The 11922-nt window shown below is 46.4% G+C and overlaps 1 protein-coding gene across 3 annotated transcripts in view; it reads left to right on the top strand.

Moving 5' to 3' along the window:
• Positions 1-11922, top strand: part of LOC102000749 (general transcription factor II-I repeat domain-containing protein 2) — a 37959-nt gene that overhangs the window by 18715 nt on the left and 7322 nt on the right. For 2 of the 3 annotated variants that reach the window (XM_026787868.1, XM_005344665.2), the window contains 4 exons: positions 1362-1439; positions 5186-5242; positions 6630-6692; positions 9992-10069. In XM_026787868.1, the coding sequence (XP_026643669.1) occupies positions 1362-1439; positions 5186-5242; positions 6630-6692; positions 9992-10069 (276 nt within the window). The remainder of the gene's footprint in view (positions 1-1361; positions 1440-5185; positions 5243-6629; positions 6693-9991; positions 10070-11922) is intronic. The other variant, XM_026787865.1, reaches the window with a different exon arrangement.

Below are 11922 nucleotides of genomic sequence, written 5' to 3'. Positions count from 1 at the left end.
ACACATGCACACACCACACTCCACAGCACACGCATACACATGCACACACCACATGCACACGCCACACTCCACAGCACACACATACACATGCACACGCCACACTCCACAGCACACTCCACAACACATGCACACACATGCACGCCACACTCCACAGCACACGCATACACATACACACGCCAAACTCCACAGCACACACATACACATGCACACACCACACTCCACGGCACACGCATACACATGCACACACTACACTCATAGAAAAGTACATGAGTGAAGGTCAAGAGAGCTGGCTCAGCCGTTAGAAACACTTCCTGTTCTTCAGGGAACCTGGGTTTGGTTCCCAATACCCAAATGGTGGCTCACACCCATATATAACTCCAGTTCCAGAGGAACTGAAATAAAATAAATCCAGTAGAAAGAGAATTAAATAAAATAAAGTTTGGCTCCAAAAGCATCTTCAGTTTTGGATTTTGTCAGATTTGGAATTTTTTCTGAGACAAAGTCTTGCTATATAGTACAAGCTTAAAATATGGGATTATGGGACTAGAGGGATGGCTCAGTTAAGAGCACCAGCTGCTCTTCCAGAGGTCCTGAGTTCAGTTCCCAGCACCCACATGATGAGTCACAATGTTCTATGACATTGGGTCCCTGGGATCCAGTGCCCTCTTCTGGTGTGACACTGGCTCATTTCTTCCTCTTGGCTTTGTTTCTCCTTTTTCCGGATCTATTGCTAGAGTTTGGTCCTGCATGTTCTCACAAGGTTCCCCACGGATACACAAGGAGATGGTGGGGCCTTTGCAAGTGGAGTCTACTGGGAAGTCTTCAGGTCAGGGAGGCACGCCCCTACAGACTGACCTTCAATTTACTCTTAGCCAAAGAAGATTCTATTTTTAAGACTAAGTCCTTAGGACCAGACCCTTGCTGTCCTGGAACTTGTCATTCAGATGAGCCTGGCCTTGAACTCGTAGAGATCGGCCTGCCTCAGCCTCTGGAATGCTGGAATTAGAGGTGTGTGCCGTAGTAGTACCCTGCTTCCATAGAGGATTTTTTTTTTTTTTTTGGTTTTTCGAGACAGGGTTTCTCTGTGGTTTTGGAGCCTGTCCTGGAACTAGCTCTTCTAGACCAGGCTGGTCTTGAACTCACAAAAATCCACCTGCCTCTGCCTCCCAAGTGCTGGGATTAAAGGCGTGCGCCACCACCGCCCGGCTCCAAAGAGGATCTTAAACTTCTGATTCTCCTGCCTCTGCCTCTACCTCCCGAGAGCTGGGATGGCAGGCTTGTGCCAGCATTCCCACCAAACCAGGTGTTTCGTTAGTTGGTGTGGTTACCTGAGCCCTCACTGTGGCCTCTTGTTCTCCCAGGAACGTCACCGAAGGCAGCAGCCGTTTTAGTGAAGACAGAGTCAGAGGATCCTAACTACTACCAGTGTGATGTGCAAGGTAACTCTGTCCCGGGCTCTTCACGACCGAAATGGTGGACCCCACTCACCCGAGAGGTCATAAAGAGAAACAGAGGGGACAGGAAGATGGCTTAGTGGGCAAGACCACTTGCTGTGCAACACGAGGACCTGAGCTCAGATCCCCGGCACCCATGCAAAAAGCGTGGTGTGGCCACAGGTGCTTATGACATCAGCACTGGGGGGAGCAGAGACAGGAAGATCCCTAGGCTTACTGACCTAGCCCCTTCTCAAGGGAATAAGGTAGAGATTGATGGAGCAGGACACCGGATATCCTCCTCCATCCTCTGTGCGTGCACACGCACACCTGTGCTCACATGCATGTGACTATACCACACCCACACACACCTACACATGTGTGAATATACCACACACATCCATGTACAGATGTGAATAGACCACACCCACCCACACATGTGTATGAATATACCACACCCCTCACACATGTGAATATACCACACATGTGTAAATATACCACACATATCCACACACGTGTGAATATACCACACACACCTACACATGTGTGAATATACCACACATATCCACACACGTGTGAATAGACCACACCCACCCACACATGTGTATGAATATTCCACACCCCTCACACATGTGAATAGACCACACACGTGTGAATATACCACACCCACCCAAATACACATGTAAATAGACCACAACCACCCACATATGAATATACCACACACATGTGTAAATATACCACCCACACCCACACACATGTGTGAGTATACCACATACACCCACATACATGGGAATATACCACACCACAAAAAGAGAAACACAGATGTATGTGTGTTGACCTATACTAACAAAAATTGTCTTTTTAATTATTGGATGGATTGAATTTATCTTCGATCCAGTGGAGCATTTGTGGGGCACACCTATAATTCCAGCTCTCAGAAGGCGAAGGCAGGAGAATCACAAGTTCAAGGTTATTTTTTTTTTAAGTTATTTATATTTTATGTACGAGTACACTGCATGTATACCTGCAGGCCAGAAGAGGGCGCCAGATCTCATTACAGATGGTTGTGAGCCATGATGTGGGTGCTGGGAATTGAACTCAGATCCTCTGGAAGAGCAGCCAGTAAGCCATCTCTCCAGCCCCCCTTAAGTTTATCCTTGACTAGATAGCAAGTTCGAGTCCACACTATATGAGACCCTATCTCAAAAATGAAGAAAATCAGGCTTGAGAGATGACTCAGTGCCTAAGAATCCTTTTTTTTTTTTTTTTTTTTGGTTTTTCGAAACAGGGTTTCTCTATGGTTTTGGAGCCTGTCCTGGAATTAGCTGTTATAGACCAGGCTGGTCTCGAACTCACAGAGATCAGCCTGCCTCTCCCAAGTGCTGGGATTAAAGGCGTGCGCCACCACCGCCCAGCCAGTGCCCAAGAATTCTCATTGCCTGCTCTTCCAGAGGAATTGAGTTTAATTCCCAGGCCCCACGTGACAGCTCACAACTGTCTGTAACTCCACGTCAGGAGAGCTGATACCCTCACATAGACATACATGCAGACAAAACCCCAATACATAAATAATTTTTAAAAAAATAAGAAAAGGGCCGGGCGGTGGTGGCGCACACCTTTAATCCCAGCACTCGGGAGGCAGAGGCAGCCGGTAAATATTAAGACCAATAGGAGTCATACTTTCAGCAGCAAGAGCCGGGCGTGAGAAGGACTCGGGAGGCAGAGGCAGGGGGATCCCTGTCTTGAAAAACCAAAAATAAAATACAAGAGCTAGTTCCAGGACAGGCTCCAAAACCACAGGGAAACCCTGTCTTGAAAAACCAAAAATAAAAATAAAAAAATAAAAAAAAATAAAAAAATAAGAAAAGGGACAGTGAGTGGTGGCTCACACTGTAATCCTAGTGCTTGGAAGGGAGAGGCAGGTGGATCTGAGTTCAAGGCCAGCCTGGTCCCAGGACAGCCAGGGCTACACAGAGAAATCCTGTCTTGAAAAACAAAGCAGCAACAACAAAAATTTAAGAAAAGCTTCTCAAAATCCTGTGTGCAATCGTGGAGTGATCAGATAATGGAATTCATTGAGCGAGGTAGCAGTTTGTAAAGGTTAAAAGATACACCAAACCTCACAGAAAAGAATTCCAGGGGCTGGAGATGGCTCAGCGGTTAAAGGCACTGAGCACTGTGTTCACAGTCGTCTGTGACCGTGGTCCTATGGGATCTGATGCCCTTTTCTGCTCTACAGATGTGCTTGCAGACAAAGCCCCATAGACTCTAATTGGGGTTTAACGTGGTGTATAATAAATAATTCCAGAAGATTGCTGTGGGCACAGCAATAGGATTTTCTGTAATGAGATTCACCCTCTTCCTTGTGACACTGGTCCACATGCCTATAACTAACCCTGTTGTGGGTGGCTGAGTGCATCCTCATATGGAAACTAGTGAACAGGTGAGGCATGAGAAACCCGTGACGTGCAGATTTGCCTGTAGGCCTTGCGTCCTCTCCTGCCCTCCTCCTAAGATGTTTTCTATTTCTAAATTAAGAAAGTTTCAAAACTAAGCAGTTTTCTATAACAGCAACAACAAAAATAGAGGATCCGTGGGTTAAGTGCCTACTGCCCAGCCTGCATGCACCCATGTGTTCTAAGCAGAGAACCAAACCTACAAGTTGACCTCTGACCTTCATACATGCACTATGGCTTGCACTCCTACATGTTCGCATACACATAATAGATAAATTAATGTAAAATACTTTAGATGATGATGATTGGTTTTCTGAGACAGGATTTCTCTGTGTATAATCCTGGCCAACCTGGAACTCTCTCTATAGACCAGTCTGGCTCAAACTCACAGAGATCCACCTGCTTCTGCTTCCTGAGTGCTGGGATTAAAGGAGTCCACCACCACCACCATCCCTCATAGAAATACATTTTTTAAAGATGTATTCATTTGTTTGTTGTTTGTTGTGTGTACGGTGTTCTGCCTGCATACCAGAAGAGGGCACCAGACTTCATTATAGGTGGTTGTAGGCCACTATGTGGGTGCTGGGAATTGAACGCAGGTCCTCTGGAAGAGCAGCCAGTGCTCTTAACCTCTGAGCCATCTCTCCAGCCCCCAAAATAATTTTTTTTTTCAAAATAATTTTTAAGATAGAAAAAAAAATAGGATTTTGGTAGTGATGTAATTGTTTTGGGGTCACCCAGGCTTCTGTAACTCCTCCTTTTTATTGTATTTTGTTTTGTTTGTTTGAGATAGGGTCTCACGTAGCCCAGGTTGGCCCCAAACTTACTGTGTCCTAGAGGATGATATTGAACTCCTGATCCTCCTGTCTCCACCTCCTGAGTCCTGGGATTATAGGTGGGCACCGCGCCAAGTTTCCTGTGGTGCTGGGGTGGACACAGGACTTCTGCACACTAGGAAGCCCTCTGCCTGCTGAGCGCACCCCAGTCTTTGAAATGTTTCCCTTGCATTCAGTGACTTCTGTGTTTTGTTCTAAATGTTATATCACATTTTTATTTATTTATTGGCGGGGAAAAGAGGGAAGTAAAGTGCCATCGTGCTTGAGCGGAGATCAGAGGTCAGTTTTTAGGAGTCAGCTCCCTCTTTCATAACACAGGTTCCGGGAATCAAACTCAGGTTGTCAGGCTTGGCTGCAAGCGCCTTTACCTGCTGAGCCGTCTCCGCGGTCTCCACGGCCCGGCAATGTCTGAAGGAGCTGCATTTCTCACTGAACTGTAGGTTTCTTCTTCTCCCTTCAGGAAACGAGCATTCTTCCACCAGCAGTGAAGTCAGAGGGATGGAGTTGCCGTCTGCAGGTTAGTAAACAAAGCATCTCCTCCCTTAACCACGTGGGAAATAAAGAAAGTGGCTTCCTGGCACGCCTGTCCTAGGAAGCAGCAGTAAGGGCTGAGTGCTCTTCCAGTGCGCGGTCTGTAAGTGGGAACCAGTGCCACCTGTGGCCTTACTACAGCACTAGGCCCTTGTGTGTTGCCTGAGGCTCTAGATAGCCCAGGTTAGAGCTCACCATGTAGCCACTGGCCTCAACCCTGCATCAGTCCTGTCCACCTCTGAGTCTGGGAGGAGGGTTCGAAAGCCACATGTGGTCTGTCTTTTCCTGTTTTTGTTCCCCAAGACAGGGTTCCTCTGTGTATCTCTGGCTGTCATCTCAGTAGGGGGCAAGAGGATGCTACACAACCTTTAGGGAGGGGAATCCATGTGAGTTCTAGGCCAGTGTGGTCTACAAAGTGAGTTCCAGAATAACCAGGGCTCTACAGAGAAACCCTGCCCCCAACAAATAAATAAATATAGATAGATAACACAAAACAAACAAAAATAAAATAAAAAACAACAACAGAGTCATCTCTCAGTCAGCCCCTCCATTACAAAATTAAGAAGTACTGTGACAGCGTGAAACCCTGTCGTACTAAGCCGAGGACAATGTCTGTGGATGTGAGCAGCTCTGTATTGTTTGATAATACTCTGTGCCCGTGGATGTGAAGAGTTTGATATTGTTTAGTAATCTGTGGGAGTTTCTGTCTCCCCTCATCCTTAATAGGGGAATCCCATATGAATTCATGATGTTTACTTTTGTGGAGACCAGGTCTGATGTAGCCTAGACTAGCCACAGACTTCCTTGTGTCACTAAGGATGGCCTTCAACTTCTGATCCTTGTGCACTTCGAGCGATGGAACACAGGGCTTGGTGCATGGCAGGCAAGCTCTCTACTAACCGAGCCAAGTCCCCTATCCAGAGATTGACCATCAGTGCCTGATGATTACCTCTGACAAAATTAAAATTCACTGTGTGTTTAGTATGTACAAAACATAATTTAAAAAAAAATGTCAAGGCTAGAGGCTGGAGAGATGCTGATCTCCCAGAGGACCTGGTTCAGTTCCCAGCACGCTCACGACTGCTTACAGCTGTGATTCCAGTTCTAAGAGACCTGACATCTTCTGACCTCTGCCTGAATTGCACACATATGTACATAGAAGCATGCAAGCGAACACTCATACACATAAAGCAAATATTTTTATAAATTGTAGAATGAAGCCAGCTGAGCTGCAGAGTGAGTCCTTGCTTTAAAACAAAACAGAACCCCAGGGTTGAGGACAGATTTGGGGGAGGGGTGGGATGGGAACAGTAAACTGTTGGAACCTGAGATTACTTAATAATGAATGTCATTTTAGACCTTTTCTTTTCAAGAGTCCACTCCACTGGTCTCTTCAGAAACAAATGAGGATCCTAAGGCCGATGTGAAAATGGAAGGTGAGTCCCCAAAAGCACTTGTGATTGTCACATGGTCAGAGTGGCTTTCACTGTTTCTGAAATGATTTGTGTAGGATGGTGACTGAAGCCAGAGTGTGTGCTCACATTCCTGTGTTTGTTGGGTGCTGTGGTGGTTTAAATGAGGCTCATGTGTTTGAATACTTGGTCCCCAGTTGGTGGAACTGTTTAGGAAGGTTTAGGAGGTGTGGTCTTGGTGGTGGAGGTGTAGCCCTGGGGGTGAGCTCTGAGGTTTCAAAAGTCCACACCATTCCAATTCTGTCTGCCTCGTGCTTGTGGATCAAGATGTGAGCTCTAGGGGGCTGGAGAGATGGCTCAGTGGTTAAGAGCACTGGCTGCTCTTCCAGAGGTCCTGAGTTCAATTCCCAGCAACCACATGATGGCTCACAGCCATCTGTAATGAGATCTGGCGTCCTCTTCTGGCATGCGGGCAGCCATGGAGGCAGAATGTTGTATACATAATAAATAAATAAAATCTTAAAAAAAAAAAAAAAAAAAAAGATGTGAGCTCTAGCTCTGCCTGCTGCCACACTCCCTGTCATGGTCATGGACTCTAACCCTCTGAAACCATAAGCTCAATAAACTCTTTCTTCTATAAGTTACCTTGGCAACAGCGTCTCATCACAACAACAGAAAATTAGCCGAGACAGATCCCATGCCACAGTGCATGTGGCGGTCAGGGGACAACTGTGGAGCTACTTCTCTTCTTCCACTTTTATGTGGGTTCTGGGGACCAGACTCAGGTCACCAGCCTTGCAGAAAAAGTACTTTTACCCACTGCGCCATCTCTGACCCCCAGATATGAATGATTAATAGTTAGAATTAACGCTTGTGGGCTTGGCTTATGGGGGTCACTGTGTGGTGTCCTCACCCTTCATTTGTGAAAAACTAGCAAGAGCAGTTGGAGCCCTTGGTCCTGGTAGTTTGACCTTTGCAACAAGAATAAAAAATGTAGGGCTGGAGAGATGGCTCAGTGGTTAAGAGCATTGCCTGCTCTTCCAAAGGTCATGAGTTCAATTCCCGGCAACTACATGGTGGCTCACAACCATCTGTAATGAGGTCTGGTGCCCTCTTCTGGCCTGCAGACATACATTCAGAATATTGTACACATAATAAATAAATGAATGAATGAATGAATGAATGAATGAATGAAATGTAGTGATGGCAGCTGTCTCCTTAAGGGGTGAGCCTCAAGAATCAGTCATTTCTGAAGATGTCACCATGTGCGGCATCAAGCAGAAGGGGCTAGCCTGGCACTCGCTCAGAACATCCTGGACAGGGCTGTGGTGCTGGAGAAACTTGCTCATGTGGCTTTTCTGGGGCTCTTTCCACACCAGCTCTGATTGCGGAGCTGGAACACAGGAAAGGAACAGCGTTCTCTCGTCAAAGGAAGCCTTAAGCAGTGGGGCCTCAGTTTTCGCAGGGCACCTCTAAAAATGAAGAAAATATATTCTCCCAGCCTAAGAACAGCACATGCAAGGAAAGCAAGGGTCCCTCCAAGTCAGCTGTGCGGAGACAGGAAGAAAGGTTAATTCCCCTCCTGAAATGTCGGTTTGCCAAGTGATGGAAGAAGGTCATTGGTTAAAAAAATAAGGAAACTGCTTGGCTGGCCCTCATAGGTTAAAACATAGGTGGGAGGAGTAAACAGAACAGAATGCTGGGAGGAAGAGGAAGTGAGCTGAGACACGATGCTCCCCTCTCCCGGGCATACGCGATGAAGCTCTGACCCAGGATGGACGTAGGCTAGAATCTTCCCGGTAAGCGCACTTTGGGATGCTACACACATTATTAGAAATGGGCTAGTCCAGGTGCGAGAGTTAGCCAAGAAGAGGTTAGATATAATGGGCCAAGCAGTGTTTAAATGAATACAGTTTGTATGTTGTTATTTCAGGGCATAAGCTAGCAGGTGGCTGGGGTGCTGGGGATGTAGCCCCGCCGCTCCTATTTCAACAGCCAAGGAAGGCGATTCAGGAGTCAAGTTAAATAATGTCGTGTCTTTTTCTGCGGTCATGTATATTTCCAGAGGTAGTGTTTTCAGATCTTTAAAGCTGTTCATTTTGATGCATAAAGTAAGTAAATGCAGGTGGAGTGGCGGGAGCGTCAGGTGAGAGGAAGATAAAGCCCCTCTCTCCTGGTTATCCCGTTAAGCTGCACAGTGCAGGGCCAGTCCCTGCCACTCACCTGGCATGCTAGTACTGTCACAATGCTGCAACAGAATGCCTGCCTAAAGGGACTGCAGAGATGGCTCAGAGTTAGGAGTGTGCTAACTCCTGACAACCTGAGTTTGGTTCCCAGCACCCATGTCCAGTGGCTCACAACTGCCTGTAAGTCCAGCTTCAGGGCTCTGATGCCCTCTTTGACTTCCACTGTATTCACCTGCACAAATTCCAGCATAGACACATGCTCATACAAATAAACAGATCCCAGCATAGATGCACGCTCATGCACATAAACAGATCCCAGCATAGATGCACACTCATGCACATAAACAGATTCCAGCTTAGACGCACGCTCATACACATAAATAAACAGATCCCAGCATAGACACACGCTCATACACATAAACAGATTCCAGCATAGACACATGCTCATACACATAAACAGATCCCAGCTTAAACGCATGCTCATACACATAAATAAACAGATCCCAGCATAGACGCACACTCATGCACATAAACAGATCCCAGCTTAGACACACGCTCATACAAACAGATTCCAGTATAGACGCACACTCATGCACATAAACATATCCCAGCATAGACGCACACTCATGCACATAAACAGATCCCAGCATAGACACATGCTCATACACATAAACAGATCCCAGCATAGATGCACACTCATACACATAAATAAACAGATCCTTTCTAAGAAAACCAACAATTTAAAGGCGGAAGTGTGTCTTGTAACTCACAGTTCGAGGGGATACAGTCTTTCATGGTACAGAAGGCACAACAGCCAGAGAGCCTCATGCACCTGGTCACCTGGCATCCACAGTCAGGAAGCAGAGAGAGACGGATGCTGGTGCTCAGCTCTCTTTCTCCTTTTGATTCAGTCTGAGCCCCTAGCCCATGGAGCCCCAACATCAGGGTGGAACTTCCCTCAGCTAAACCTCTGGAAGCACCCTCTGAGACCTTCGGGGGTCAGCCATTCCTCTACCGCCCCACCCTGCTGCTCACTGTTATGGAGTATAAAACATCCAGTCTGTACTTCTCATCCAAGAACGGGTAGTTTTTAGAGACTTGCTGGTCCTCTGTTCATCCTAACTCTTCTCTCTTAAGGGAACGCAAATCTGTCCAACATTGTAAACTCTGCAGCGGGCGTTGAAGATCTTAGGATTGTCCAGGTGACAGTTCCAGGTAGGACAGTCATTTACTCTCATCATTTGTATCGTATTTCTTTTCTTTTCTGGTTTGGAGACCAGGATTCTCTGTGTAACAGCTCTGGCTGTTCTGGAACTCGCTTTGTAAACCAGGCTGGCCTCAAACTCAGAGATTCACCTGCCTCTGCCTCCCAAGTGCTAGGATTAAATATTTTTCTTTTTGTGAGATTGTTTTTGTTTAAGTGTGTGTGTGTGTGTGTGTGTGTGTGTGTGTGAGAGAGAGAGAGAGAGAGAGAGAGAGAGAGAGAGAGAGAGAGAGAGACTGAGAGAGAGCCATGTGAGTGCAGTGTCTGTGGAGGCCAGTAGAGGGCCTTGGATCTCATAAAGCTGGAATTGCAGGCAGTTGTAAGCTGTCTTGTATGGGTGCTGGGAACTGAACCCAGCAAATGCTATTTAACCACCGAGCCCTGTGTTACAGTCTTCATTTTTGTCTTTGCAGTTTTCTAACGTGTGTTAGTCTCAACGGTGCTGTGTTTCCTACTGGTTTACCGTAACTAAAGAGTGAAAATTTGTGAGCCTCTAGTACTCTGCAGGTGCCACACACCAAATCTCAGAATCACATCAGCCAAGCCCAGGTTCAAAATCCGTTCCTACAGTCAGCTTCATGCTCCCAGGCAGTCAGAACTGGCTTCTGGTCATTTAAATCATCTTTTCTCCACATGTATATAAGCTCCGTCTGGGACCTCGGTAAACAGTCTAGTTACATGGTTACTCCAAAGTAGGACACTGAGCTGGGGGAGGGGGTAGTATCTAGTTACTTTACTGTGTGTGTGTGTGTGTAGTGTGTGTGTGTGTGTGGTGTGTGGGCCTGAGTATGTGTGTGTATGTGTGTGTGTGTGTGGTGTGTGGGCCTGAGTATGTGTGTGTGTGTATGTGTGTATGTGTAGTGTGTGGGCCTGAGTATGTGTGTGTGTATCACCTGTATGTAAGAGCCCATGGAGGTTGGATGAGGATGTCCGATCCCCAGGAATTGGAGTCACAGAAGGCTACCAACCACCATGTGGGTGCTGGAAACTAAACCTGGATCCTCTGCAAGAGCAGTGAGCACCCTGAACCCCTGAGCCATCTCCAGCCCCATTCCCAGAATTGTTTTAATACACAGTTTTATACTTCTTGACTTTTGAGCCACACAACTGTTTTAGTTACTCAGAAGTAAAATTAGGGCTGATGAGATTGCTCAGCAGGTAGAAGTGGACTAATAACCATCTAAGTTCCTCCCAGAACCCACATGGTAGAAGGAGGGATCCCCTGCTCTCCACATGATACCCCCGAAATAATTAAAATGAGAAGTTTTGAGTATTTTGTTTATTTATATATTTATTTATTTTTGGAGACAGGCTGTGTTGTGTGTCCCTGGCTATTCTGGAGCTCACTATGTAGACTAGGGTGGCCTTGAACTCTTTTTTTTTTCTTTTTGAGACAGGGTCTCAAGACTCAGGCTGTTTTGAACTCACAGTGCTCCACCTGCCTCTGCCTCCTGACTTTTGGGAATAAAGGCACGTGCCACCACACCTGACATAAAGATTCTATTTATTTTTGATGTGTCTTTATTTGTTTTCCATGTATGAGTTTCGCCTGTGTGTATGCATGTGTAGCATGTGCATGCCTGCTGCCCGTGGAGTTCAGATGAGGGTAGGAATGGTTGTGACCACCACGTGGGTGCTGGGAAAGAAGCCAGGTCCTCTGCAAGAGCAACAGTGTTTTCTAGCTGCTAAGTCTTCTCCCTGCCACTCCCGCCCCCACCTTTTAACATTTAGTTTTTATTTTTATTTATGTTCTGGCTTTTCTTTTTTTCTTATTTTTCTTTTCTTTTCTTTTCTTTTTTTTTTT

Source organism: Microtus ochrogaster, chromosome 2, assembly GCF_000317375.1.
Source record: "Microtus ochrogaster isolate Prairie Vole_2 chromosome 2, MicOch1.0, whole genome shotgun sequence".
Taxonomy (NCBI): domain Eukaryota; kingdom Metazoa; phylum Chordata; class Mammalia; order Rodentia; family Cricetidae; genus Microtus; species Microtus ochrogaster.
This window is presented reverse-complemented; position numbering and strand designations above follow the sequence as displayed.